The 13,107-nt window shown below is 38.8% G+C and overlaps 1 protein-coding gene across 8 annotated transcripts in view; it reads right to left on the minus strand.

Moving 5' to 3' along the window:
• Positions 1–214: 214 nt before the first annotated feature.
• SCAPER (S-phase cyclin A associated protein in the ER) overlaps positions 215–13,107 on the minus strand; it is a 562,100-nt gene continuing 549,207 nt past the window's right edge. For all 8 annotated transcript variants that reach the window (XM_030814840.1, XM_030814838.1, XM_030814836.1 and 5 more), the window contains 3 exons: positions 5,962–6,153; positions 3,248–3,299; positions 215–755 (listed from right to left, as the gene is read on the minus strand). In XM_030814840.1, coding sequence (XP_030670700.1) covers positions 652–755; positions 3,248–3,299; positions 5,962–6,153 — 348 coding nt within the window. In that variant the 3' untranslated portion in view covers positions 215–651. The remainder of the gene's footprint in view (positions 756–3,247; positions 3,300–5,961; positions 6,154–13,107) is intronic.

Below are 13,107 nucleotides of genomic sequence, written 5' to 3' on the forward strand. Positions count from 1 at the left end.
CTTTTTTATCACTAATTTTTACTTAGGAGAATAATTTCAGCTCGGCAATGCCAAGAGAGTTTCTCAGGATTATCTGCTAGGAGAGTTCGGGCAGACCAATGAATACAATGCCCTAAGTTGATTTCAATAGCTCCCAAACATATTATGTAGTCAGAATGTAAAAGTGTTGCAAATATCTTTACCGTAGACCTTAAAAAGTTAAATTTAGGTCAGGTAAACTTTAATTAAGTCTTTATTTAAGATAATTCAAGAGCTGGAGTTAACATTTTTCTTTCAGATTCGTATTTCCTTAACATGAAAAGTCAACAATGAAAACAGAATAAGTTATTTTATTACAAGAACAAAACAGACTTGCTAATTTTATGTCTACTTTCACCCATATTACAAATGCAAAGTATATATTATCATAAGATGGAAGTTACCAAACTCCAAGATATTCTGCATAAATGAAATAAACTCAACTTCCAAAATTAGCAAGTAGAACATTAAAGTATCTACAGTCATTATAAATAGTGTAAAGTACATGCCATATCTACAGTGTGGGGAGAGTATAAACATGTGAAAATGAGTTCTTAAGGAACAATTAGAATGTTTGTTTGAACAATTTAAAATATTAACAAGGGTACTCAAATACAGAATCAACCAAAACATTTATTTTTTCTCTTTTTTCAAGAAAAACTGTCGAGCTTCTTCCCAGGCCTGCTGAGGAAATCTGTTAGCCAGCTCAAGATAGTCTTGGGAACCAAGGCATTTCCCTGAGAGGGGAAAAAAGAGAAACAAGTTAAATAAAAGAGGGTTAAATTCTTTGAAGATTCATAAATTAAACTTATTTTGATATCTGAGTATAAAATGGAGATATCCACTTCAAATAAACCATGACACATTTTAGGTAAATAAGGTGACTGATCTATGTGTATCAATCTATCTGTAGTATAAAATATATGACATGTATTTTAACCACAATCCAGTTTGTACTTTAACATATTCAGACATTAACCCCTATATAAATTACAAAAAAAGATGTTTTTGGACTCCACAATGAGAAAAAAATTAGCAACGAGGCAAGCACAGTGGTGCACGCCTGTAGTCCCAGCTATTTGGAAGGCTGAAGTCGGGGGAATGCTTGAGCCCAGGAGTTAAGAGGCTATAGTTTGCTATGATCGCACCTGTGAGTAGCCATTGCACTCCAGGATAGGCAACATAGAGAGACCCTGTCTCAAAAAAAAAAAAAAAAAGAACAAACTAAAATGACAGTCCTATATTCTATCCTTAAGTCAGCCATGAAAGGGGAAAACTGTATGTAAATGATGACGTTTTCTGAAAGTCTATTTAATTTAAAACATGAATGTAGTTTAAGGATGTCTTTAAAATTATTCAAATATGGCACTGCCTATCTAACAAAGCAGTAGGAATGAATGATAGGAGCTTTACTGGCCAGTGACGTAGGTAAAGTAAACAGTCGCAGCTAGACAGGCAGTAGGTATTTGAAGACCAAAATTCTTCCTGGGCAATAGGAATGTGGTATTACCAAGAGCTGCTTTTATACTTAAAGGTTTACCTGGACAATGAACTCAAAATATCTTGAGACATTTTATGAGGACTTAATCTAGGCAAAAGGGGAGCAAATATCCAAGGTGCAAACTGGCAACTTAGTGAGGCATCATCATTTAAAAAAAAAAATCAAGCAACATATTATGAGCTGTCATTAACATAGTGATGACCCCTTCTGAGCAAAGGAGAGACCAATTCCCCTTTTGTGTTCTGTGGGTTAAGCCTACTGTAACTGGGGAAAGCATGAAAATCAGGGAAGATGGTCCCTTGGAAAAGAAAGAAGGTTGAGACTTCCACAGGCCTCAGTCCACCAAGCAGACAGAGGCAGCTTCTGGAACTGTGTCTTCCAGATAATGTAACAAATTGTGACTCATCTTTATGATCAGGAGAAAGAGTAAGAAAAAAATGCCTATACTTCTTATTGGCAAACAAAACAAAACAAAACTGCTGTACAATTGAAAATAAATACATTAGATTTTTCTAAGCATTTTAATTTATTCAAAATGAAATTGTTTTGTAAGAACAGTAACACATTTTGCTGATTTCTCTCAAGTATCCTCCAGTAGTTAAAACAAAACAAAACAAACAAAAGGGCTGTGACTGGGTCAGGGCAGAACTGAACTTGCAGACTAATTCTTGCTCAGACAGATGGTACCGACAAGGATGTTGACTTGAATTTCTGAAAAGTTGCATAGCTTTCTGTTTAACTTTTCTGGGTGCCTGAGTCAATAAAACGTCTTTTTTTTTTTTCATGATATTGTAATAGCTTTAGTTATATTTTATTCTGTGCACTTTTCAACACCTGTCCACTGTAGAGGACTTTGTGTGTGTGTGTGTGTGTGTGTGTGTGTGTGAAAGAGTCCAAGGTAACAACCCCACCCCCACCAAGTAAGGGTTTCTTCGTGGGTGCCCTAAAGGGTCCTGCTGGGGGTGTACCTCTAAATGGCCACTTTAAAGACTATCAAACTAATGGAAGAATTGAAGAAGATCTGGATTAGGGTCTCATTCATCAGAGATGCTGTCATAACAGCCAAAGAGCAACTTGTACTTCTCAATTACAGTCTGGGTAGCAGAATATTTAAAAAAGTAAAAATGCGGTAAAAATTCTAAATCTCTAACTCTGATCACAGCAAACACCCCAGCAGGAATGCTATAGGAAAAAAAAAACAAAACTTGTAAATCTTTTGCCCTGGACTTTGCCAATTAGATGACTTTTTCTCTACGTAAAACAATTATTTTCAAAACAAAAGCTCAACTACTTGAACTTAGGGGGAAATTGTGGGCTACTATTACTGATAACTTTATTCTGAACATGGATAAGGAACCAAACCTATGTGATTTCAGCATTTATGTGAGAAATGTGGGCCAGTATTAATGATCTGGCTCCTGTATTACAAAGCAGCTCTTTAGTAATTATTCACCTTTAATATATCTTGCATGAAATGATTATAAATTATACAAAGATATTTGTGCTTTTCTTTTACTCCCATAGATTTCTATACATATTTGGATGCATTCATGCTTCATGACAAAATTGATTTCTTTACTTACTGAAATATACTTGGTATCTGAATCTCAAATATTTTTAGGTTATGTATAAAATTGTACATATAATGTAACAGTTGCAGAGGAAAGGATAAGAAAGATGTCCATTTGGCTAACAAACACATGAAATTTAATTTCAATAGAGACATACCTTTGGGTTGGTAAGGCTGGTTTTCTGCTTGACCTGGAGTCTGTGCCAAATCCTGTATGAGGAGAGAAAAGTGTTTTTCTATCAATGCTATGAACAGAGAATTTCACTAAGGGTGGCTTTAAATATACTTCTGATTCATGCAACCACTTTTGTATGAATATTTTGGGGCCCAAATATAAAAGCTGAAGAAACTGATGTTACGTAGTCCAGGTTCTCATAAATTTAAACCAAATAGTAAAGACTTACATCTTGCTAAATTATCACCAGGGGACAACTTGCTGCCTACTTTGGAAATTACAACTTTTTAATCTAATAAACTAAAATTTAAGCCAAATTTACTATCTTAAAATATCAACAGATTTTAATCATTTTTTTAAAAAGTACAAATATAAAAGCCCTATGTATTCTGCAGCTAAATCTTAAGGTCTGGTAATTTTGCACGTAGATGGAAAATGAAAAATGTAATATAAAATATGTAAATCTTCAGAAACCTAAGACAACCAGCTGCTATTTTAATATTATTTTCTAGTAACTCAGTTACAATGTAACACATAGAGACCTTGAGGAACCACGTTATAAACTAAAATCCTATCTATATTCATTCTCTTGAACACAATTATTTATAGAAAAAAAAACTTGATTTAACTCCACAAGTCTAATATGCTATCTGAAATAAACAATATAAGAAATTTTTTTAGCATTTACAAAATTTATGTGTTACAGATTTTTTTGGTAATAGAGAAAGGTAGACTTAGTACTTTGTGATCAATATCAGATAAACACAAGAAATATATATAATCTTTAGATCCTGATATCATTTGTATCATTATAAGTCATTGTCTATGCAGTTGAAAACATAAGGAACTAAGCTGATACACATGTGAAATTGGTTTCGCTCAAACATCACTGTCTTTGTTGAGGCCTCTCTGCCCACATCATAAAAACCTGTGCATCATCTCCCTGAAGTCCCTAGCTACTTTTCCTGCCTTTTCTCCACAGCGCTTATTGCCATAGCACTTTGCATAGTATCTGACATACTATTTGTTTTACTAATTTTTTTTTTGTCTTTTGCTTGACTCTTCTCCACTTTAATGAAAGATCTGTGAAGGCAGGAATTTTTATCTGTTTTATTTGTTGCTGTATTTGCAGTGCCTAGAGCAGTGCCCAGCACACCTTACACACTCAAAAATTAACTGTTCAATAAAAGAATGAATAATCTGAATTTAGAAAGAGCACACTCTTAAAATTATCCATAATGTATTTGTCTTTTCTTTTTTTTTTGACGGAGTCTCGCTCTGTCACCCAGCTTGAAGTTCAGTGGCATGATCTTGGCTCACTGCAACCTCTGCCTCCCAAGTTCAAGCTACTCTCCTGACTCAGCCTCCCGAGTAGCTGGGATTATAGGTGCCCACAGAGATGGGGTTTTACTATGTTGGCCAGGCTGGTCTCAAACTCCTGACCTCAAGTGATCTGCTCACCCCGGCCTCCCAAAGTGCTGGGATTACAGATGTGAGCCACCACACCTGGCCCATAATGTATTTTCTATTTAATTTAATCCTAAGGCTCTAAAAATATATGAAGAATCCTAAGTGTTGATATGATGTTATATACTGTAAAATTTTCTTAAGATATTAACTATAAGACAGTTTTTGAAATCCATATTTGTAGATCTAAATATCTAACTTTTTTTTCAGAAAATAAAGTAGATTCAAGTAGAACAATTAAGCCAAAAACAAAACTTTTCTAACATAATTGATCTAGTTGCATTTATTAATTATCTAATACAGGATGGTTTGGAAAACATAAACTTTGAAATGTTGTCTAAGATGAAGAGGGCTCGGAGAACTCCTTAGCTATCCTCTAGTTCCCAGCCAGCTGGGCACTACCATATCCTTTTGACAGCGATAGATGTATATTCACCAGAATATGGAAGAATACTAATACAGAACTCTGCTTTCTGTTTCATTATTCTGAAGACCAGAAAGTACTGTCTACTCATCACATGTGTGTCATGGAGCAAAAACACATCTTATGGTGGAACATTTGAAAGAAATGGGAGATTTTCAGCAAATAATGCTCTACAATGACAAAAAGAAATTCAAAGGATGAGTTAGTAGCAAATGTTAAAGCATAGTCAACTTGGTTTTTCAGCTGAGTTAATTTAGATGTGGAAACAGTAGTTTGCTATGGCACTAATTCTGATTCTAGCCCTACAGAATTTAAAATATAAGACTGTACTTAAAAGTTGTTTTACATTAAAAAAATCAATATAACAGGTTTTTATTTTACACATATATGAAAATCATATTTATTTAAAAATGTACAAATAAACTAATTTTAATTCATCTTTCTTCAGCAATTATCTATTTCCTATAGTTAGAATAAAAGCAAGATAAATACGATAGTTACAGCCTTAAAGAAGTCTGGCAGTCTTTCAAAAACATTTCCTGAATACGGGTTACCGTACTCAGGAACTGGAAAAGTATCCTTTCTTTGAAATCCTCCAAGTAGAAATTATACAACACCCAATCGCAGTTCCAGTAATATTTCAGAAACTATGCTGATATTTTAGAAATTAATTTTGGAGCACATAAATATGTGAAGATTTTAAAAGGTAGTATGGAAGGCAGAAATAAACAGCTGGCTTACTTTTACATTTCTGTCACATTAGTTTACACATAAAGCTAGACAATTAGGTATAATGTAGAAGGTACCTGAATGAAAGTGGCCAGTAAAACACAGCTCATCTCTTGCTCCAGAATGATCTTGTTCTGATGGTTGTTGTAACAAGCAGCGATAAGTGAAGGGAACAGTACTTTGATCAGCCGTGGGTCACTGAAATACTGGAAGGGCAACTGGCAGAGCTTCTGCAGCACTGTGGGGTGGCGGCCGGACTGCACGATCACCTGAAATGGAGGAGCGGCCCAGGTCAGCTGCCAAAACGCCCCAGCTTGTCCCTCACCCGCCTGCACAGTGTCGGCTAGAACCATGGAAAACATGCTGAAGGGGCGTAAAGAAAAAGACTCCTAACTCCATACCAGAGCTTAAGTGATACTTGAAAAGAGGAGAAAAAAAAAAAATCTCATTTCCCAACTTAAGGAAAAGATCCTGAAAGTTTTGCACTCATTGAAAAGTTATTATAATCCACGATGAAAAGTGTAGCTGCCATGGAGTAAGGACGCCTATGAAATAGATTCAGAATGCACATTGCTTTAACAAAGTGCTCCCCACGCCCCCTTAAAGCAGAGTAATCATATTCCCTAAAACCTGCAAAGAGCTCACTCGCAAGAAAGTAAGGCCCTGCCCACTGCAGTCTTCCCCTAGCTTAGCTCACTGAATACACTCAATGCAGACAGATCTATTCTGTATGCAGGCAGGTCCAAGAAAGAAGGTAATTCTAAGGAAAATGGGAACAGTTTCAAAAAAAGTTATAGGCTCCAAAAGACCCTTCCTCCAATCTATATTTCTTTGCTTTGTTTCCATCAGTGCCACTGAGTCTAAAAGGAGAATTGTTTAGATAAATGAGACTGTTGTCTTGAAGCAGTCTAAGTTTACAACTGTGTACATTGAAGGAAATAGGGCAATGCAACGAATGGGCTTGCAGGGAAGCCGTCTTAATTTACTCCCTAGGCCTCCATGATAAACTAAGAAATGTCAAAATTAGACCTGTTTCAGGTAACCTTGATTAGACAGTTCTAATATGAGAGGGCTGGGTGACCCAAAGCCCGCTTCGTGGTATACGAGGAAGCTCCTAGAAGGTTAGGAACACTGTAAACCTGAGGTCAGAACTGTAAATTGTACTTGGAAAAACACAATTTTACAGGTACACACCCAGACAGGACTACATTCAAATTAAAACCAGAAGGACAGAATGAAACAGCAGAGGCAGGAGAAACATAAATTACAGGGATTTACAAGTTTTCAAAGTACTTTTAACAATACTTTAAGAACACACTCTCAGATGATAATGCAGTTTAGTTTAAGAACAAAATCAACAAAGTAATAGTTCACATATTTTCATTCAATAGCTAAAATGACATCAAAAGCCTTTAGAGACTGTTGATAGGGACTTGTTAATACCTTAAAATCCAGAAGGAATTTTAAAGACTTGCACTGTGTGACAATTCAGCACATGGCTATGTGCTGCCATTTCTGACTCTGGCTGAGAAGAATATGCCCTATCATTTACTTTATTGATAAAGGCATTTACTTAAATCTTTATTTTAACTATTAGCTACAAATTTTGTAACACAGCCAAATGTTCACCACATTAGAATTTATGATGGTATGATTATTAGAAGTCTTCTTTTTTTTCCCTCCTTGGACAAAAATTAAGAACAAGTTTTTTCTTTAGAACTTCACTGTTAAAACGCTATTATTGGAAGATTTGCTAATTGAAAAGATGTTACACTGGCCAGTCTGGCTGGCGCAGGTACAATGTTACAGACAACTCCTGGTGCCTGGCATATCAGCACAGAACATGAAGAGCTTAACTGGAAGTTACTCCATTTGGGCTCCTGAACCTCACTGGGGTGAGGCAGAGCCCCTTAGGGACCTGTTGGTTCCCTCAAGGAACAGAGCTAGTTATCAGCCGCCATTTACAGAGGGAGTTTACAGAGATGACCAGCAGTGCAGTGAGATGACTTGCCAGAAGCCATTACTTTTAAATCCCTGGACTGCAGAAGGTGCAAATGGATGTAGGCAGTTTGGTTACCTTGGAGTTCTAAGGAGCTTTACCCATTGGACCACCTATGACAGGACTTAACCAGGCTACAGGTAAGGAATCTACTAGGACTGATGAGAACCCCCAACCCTACCACCCCATGGCTTGGTTATGAGCCAGAATGGGACATCTAGTCTATGCTGTCTTTCCAACATTTTAGACATTGTGGAGACAGGATCAGGAGGTTCAGGAAGGGGCCAGCCCACAGCACTAACACTCAGTGGGCTAATTCAGGTGGGCTTGTGGCACAGAGGGTGGCAGTCTGATGTCATGAGCACAGATGAACCGTCAGCTGAATTGGACTAAGCACTACCCTTTGGGGCAGGGGGCAGGACTGGGAATGAAAACAGCCTGACCTTAATGATCAGGGTTTTGAGTAGGGTTGTCTTAGGGGCTTTTTGAAAGATGTGGAGATGACAGCAGGGCTCAGTTTTATTTCATGCCACCATTCACTCTTGGGCCTTGGGTGGTAAAATGTCACTTGGACTGCTTGAGCTTTCCAAAGTCAGTGGAGTCATCATGGGATATGAGAGTCTTGCTCAATGAACAAAATATGCATAATTAAGAGACATCTCAGATTTACACTATGGTGTTCTCTCCATTTGCCTTACTGATGGAGCTGTTACTAAGTCAATAACTGTTGGCCTGTCACCTTTGTCCAGACAAAGGGCTGCCCATAAGTCCTAAGGCAGGCAGGCACCATCGTGAGCCTGGCCAGCCACCTACCTCATCTTTCAGAGTGCACAAGGCCAACACAAACATAAAGGGGCTTCCCACAGAGCCTCCTTCCTAAGCACTGCACCAATGGCAGGGAATGGACTACCTGTAGATTTCTTTGGTGGCCACACTCATCAGCTAGAGAGAGCAAGTAGGGAGCATGCATGGCCTCAATAATAATGAGAAGCAGTCTTTCAAATATGATGCCCACCTTCAGATGCAGAGTAGGGCTCTGAGGAAATCAGTGGAATTTCCAACAACATTCAGATCAAAAGACATTGAAATGGAACCTTGTTCTTGGATGTGATTCTTAAATAGGTGCTAACTAAAGAGCTAGGAGATCTGGGTTCTTTTATTTATGTACCAACTGGCTTTGTGACCCTGGGCAAATTGCTCCATTGCTCTGGGTTTTAAGGTGGTGAATTTAAAAAGAAGTAACCTTTTTATTGACATCACACACACACACACACACACACACACACACACACACACACACACCCCTATGGCCACTCACCTACCTCGCTTAGGTGAATAAGCTCAATTTTCACAAAGTGTATACACCGGTGTCACCAAGTACCCAATTAAGAATGAGAATATGACCCAAAATGCTGGATCTTTAAATATATTCTTTTTGACATACAAATGGCCAACAAGCATATGAAAAAATGCTCAACATCACTAATCATCAGATGAATGCAAATTAAAACCACGATGAGATACCATCTTACACCAATCAGAATGGCTATTATTAAAAAGTCAAAGAATAACAGATGTTGGCGAGGATACAGAGAAAAGAATGCTTATACGCTGTTGGTGGGAATGTAAATTAGTACAACTTCTATGGAAAACAGTATGGAGGTTTCTCAACCAAAAATAGAACTACCAACTGGATATCTACCCAAAGGAAAATAAATCATCATATAAAAAGGATACTCACACTTGTATGTTTATGACAGCACTATTCACAATAGCAAAGAGATGGACTAACCTAAATGTCCATCAACAGATGACTGGATAAAGAAAGTGAGGTATGTATGTGCACATATAAATACACCATAAAATACTACTCAGCCATAAAAAATGAAATCATGTCTTTTGCAGCAACATGGATGGATCTGGAGGCCATCATCTTAAGTGAAATATTCAGAAAGTCAAATACCACATGTTTTTGCCTGTAAGTGGGAGCTAAATACTGTGTACACATGAACATAGAGAGTGAAAGAACAGAAATGGGAGGGAAAGGTGGGAAAGTGGGAGGAGAGTGAGGAATGAGAAATTACCTGATGGGTACAATGTATACTATTCAGGTGATTGTTACACTAAAAGCCCAGACTTCATCACTATTCAATATGTCCGTGTAACAGAAATACACTTGTACCCCCTAGTTTATTTAAAAAAAAAAAAAAAAAACATGGAAGACACACATAAAAATAAATCAGTAAATAAATATAATCTTTCTCACTGAAAATTACATTCCTACATTTTGAATTTGGGACAAATCATATGGAAACTCTTTGACTAAACAGAACACAAGAGAGAGTACTTCAAGGCTTCCTTGGAGCTATTCCTGATCATTCTCTGGAGAGAAGACCGTAGGTGCATAGCTCCCCTTTTGGTCTTCAAAGCAGAGGCTAGTGGACACCTGGAAACCGTACGTGAATTTTCAGTGGAGGGAAGAAGTTTATAGATTCAATACAAAACTATCTTAGTTGGCTTGGGTTGCCATAACAATATACCATAGACTGGGCCACTTAAACAACAAACTTATTTTCCACAGTTCTGGAGGCTGCAAGTCTGATATCAGGGAACCAGCATGGTGGGGTTGGTGAGGGCCTTCCTGGTTTGCAGACAGCTGCCTTCTTGCTATGTGCTCACATGGTCTCTCCTTGGTGAGTGCATTTAGAGAGCGAGATCTCTCCTTTCCTTTTATAAGGCCATCAGTCCTATCGGATTAGGGCATCACCCTTACAACCTCATTTAATTACCTCCTAAAAGCCCTATCTCTAAATACAACTACACTGCAGGTTAGGGCTTTAACATATGAATTCTGGTAAAAGAGTTCAGTCCATAGCACAATCCTGATCATTTCTCATCAACCTCAGCCAGAATTATGTTCCATTAGAAAGGCTACCATCTCTAACCAGGTGCACTTCAGAGTCAGTTGGGTGGCTTTTCCTGGGCCAACTGTCTCTCAGTGGCCATAAGCCATGAAGCTACAGCTCAAGAGTCCTGGTGTTAGGCAGCCCCGGGCTCTAGGTCTGGCCCTGCCCCCTGATCTGCTATAGTCACTTAACTAATTTGAGCCTTAGAGTCTTTATAAAATAAGGGTAGATGGCAGCCTTCAGGATTTAGATGAGGATCCAGTGAGACAGTGTCTGTGACCATAAAGTACAGAACAATGTTAGCTGTGAGTGTTTGGTTAGCTGACCAGTTCTGCTGCTCTGAATCTTCTCCTGCTAGACCTGAAGCCCCCTCCCAGTGTGAGGCTTCCTAAATGCTTTCCATCATCTTGCCCCCCTCCCCATCAGCCCAGCTCCATCTCTCCATAAGGACTACTCTTCAGAGCACAGGGTCTGGCAGAGGCAGGCCCCACTCTCTGGCTGGGACTCATCAGCAAGTTTCATGCCACGTGGGAAGCCATTGCTGAGGTCTCTCCCTGGCCCTGCCTGCATGAGAGAGCTGTGCAAACAGTGATGGGGCTGCCAGCCAGGATCATGCAGTGGCAGAGTAGGAAATGTATTCTGACAGCTCTGAAAAGAAAATCCAGGAAAAGCATGATCCAAGAAATACAGGTAAGTGGTACAAAGAAACAGTGGCTTAACTTACTGTGCATGTGTGTGTTTTGAGGCTGTTGTGTTAGACTTGTCAACCTGAAAACAGAGCAGGAAGAGCCAAAGCTAATAGGCTGGTGTTGTGGGTTCCTGATTGAGAGCAAGGATGAGCTTCCCTTGAAGCACTTAAGGAAATCCTTAAGCCCAGGAAGTCTTCCCAGGCAGCACAGCCAAAGGCAGCCTTTCTTTTTCAACCCAAAGACATGGTAGCAACTGTCACATAACTAAGTGTATGTAGCTGAATCCCAAGTTCCAGAAGGGCAGGAACTCTGTTTTTGGTACTGAATCTTCCATTGCTCTGCTGAGGGCTAGGCACTGAAGGAGGGCCTCAAAGTTACTGGAATGAATGAAATAAAGTGACAGGGGGCCCCTAGTTAACAAACTAATTGGTGCCTTGCCTTGGGGGAGAATCATATCACATCTTGTCTCATGAAATACAGATGGCATGTTTTGGATTGAAGGCTTCAATGGTGTCTACATCACCTTAGGTCTGCACATCAAGTCCTTGAAGAATAGATTTTGTGATAAGCTGTCTCTTACCCTAGAAGGAAATTAGGATTAGAATCCTCAGGATCCTGGGTACCAACTCAGGGATCCCTGGTCTGGTTATAAGAAGAGTTCTGGAAAAGCCTCCTCCTTTTGCAGGTATGGGCAACACTGGTGTTTCACTTGGTATGAAGGAATTCAAGGCCTTCTAGGACAATGCTTTGCCAAAACCTCAGTTAACACAGCAGAAAACCTGTTACTGGCAGAGATGGTACTCAGTAGGCTATAAAGCCCCTCTACCTACATTATCCAAGTCTCTAAACTCTGAAATGGTCAGACAGGGATGACTATACTCTTACAATGGGGAAACTAATGCTCAGAAAGTTCAAGAGAGCTTGTCCCGGGTCCTCCAGCTAGTCATTAGTGGAGCTGGGCTTAGCAATCTCTTATTCCGAATGCTGGATTCTTTCTCACCTCAAAGGCCCATCTACAGCCACTGGACTCATGAGACCACTCCTTCCTGGGCAGAAGGGCTCTCTGTCACTAGGCCTGAAATCACCTCCATGACTGGCTGCCAGCCAGCTTCTTGCATGGCTCTGCCAGCCCGGATGAAGATGAGGATGACATACTGCCATTCAAATAAACAAACCAACTGACACAGATTTAACTAACACAAAAGACTTTTTTTCAAAAACCTATACTCTTCTTGGCTTGGTATCAAATAACCAGTTCTTGGTTATGTGCTGGCTGTGCCAAGGGTTTGTCTCAAATTATCAGATGTAAGAACTTGAAAGAGAGGAAGGGTTGGTGATGGGGCTAGATTCTCAGGAGTGAACTGTTGGAACACATGACTCCAAATTAGTACTGTCTTAGGATGGCCATTTATTTGGATGCCTTCTAGAGCAGCCTTGACAGGTTTTGAGTGCCTTGCAAAACTGGTCTTATATTTTTGAAACAAATGCTATCATGTCAAATATATTTGTAATATTAATACTTGGAATTACGTGTATAGTGTTACCCAAAATTTAAATTAAAAAAAAAAAAAAAAGGAAAGTGGAGGTGGCATAGTGATTGGTCACGAATCTGGATTAAAAATGCAAATT

The sequence above is a fragment of the Nomascus leucogenys genome, chromosome 6 (assembly GCF_006542625.1).
Source record: "Nomascus leucogenys isolate Asia chromosome 6, Asia_NLE_v1, whole genome shotgun sequence".
NCBI lineage: Eukaryota > Metazoa > Chordata > Mammalia > Primates > Hylobatidae > Nomascus > Nomascus leucogenys.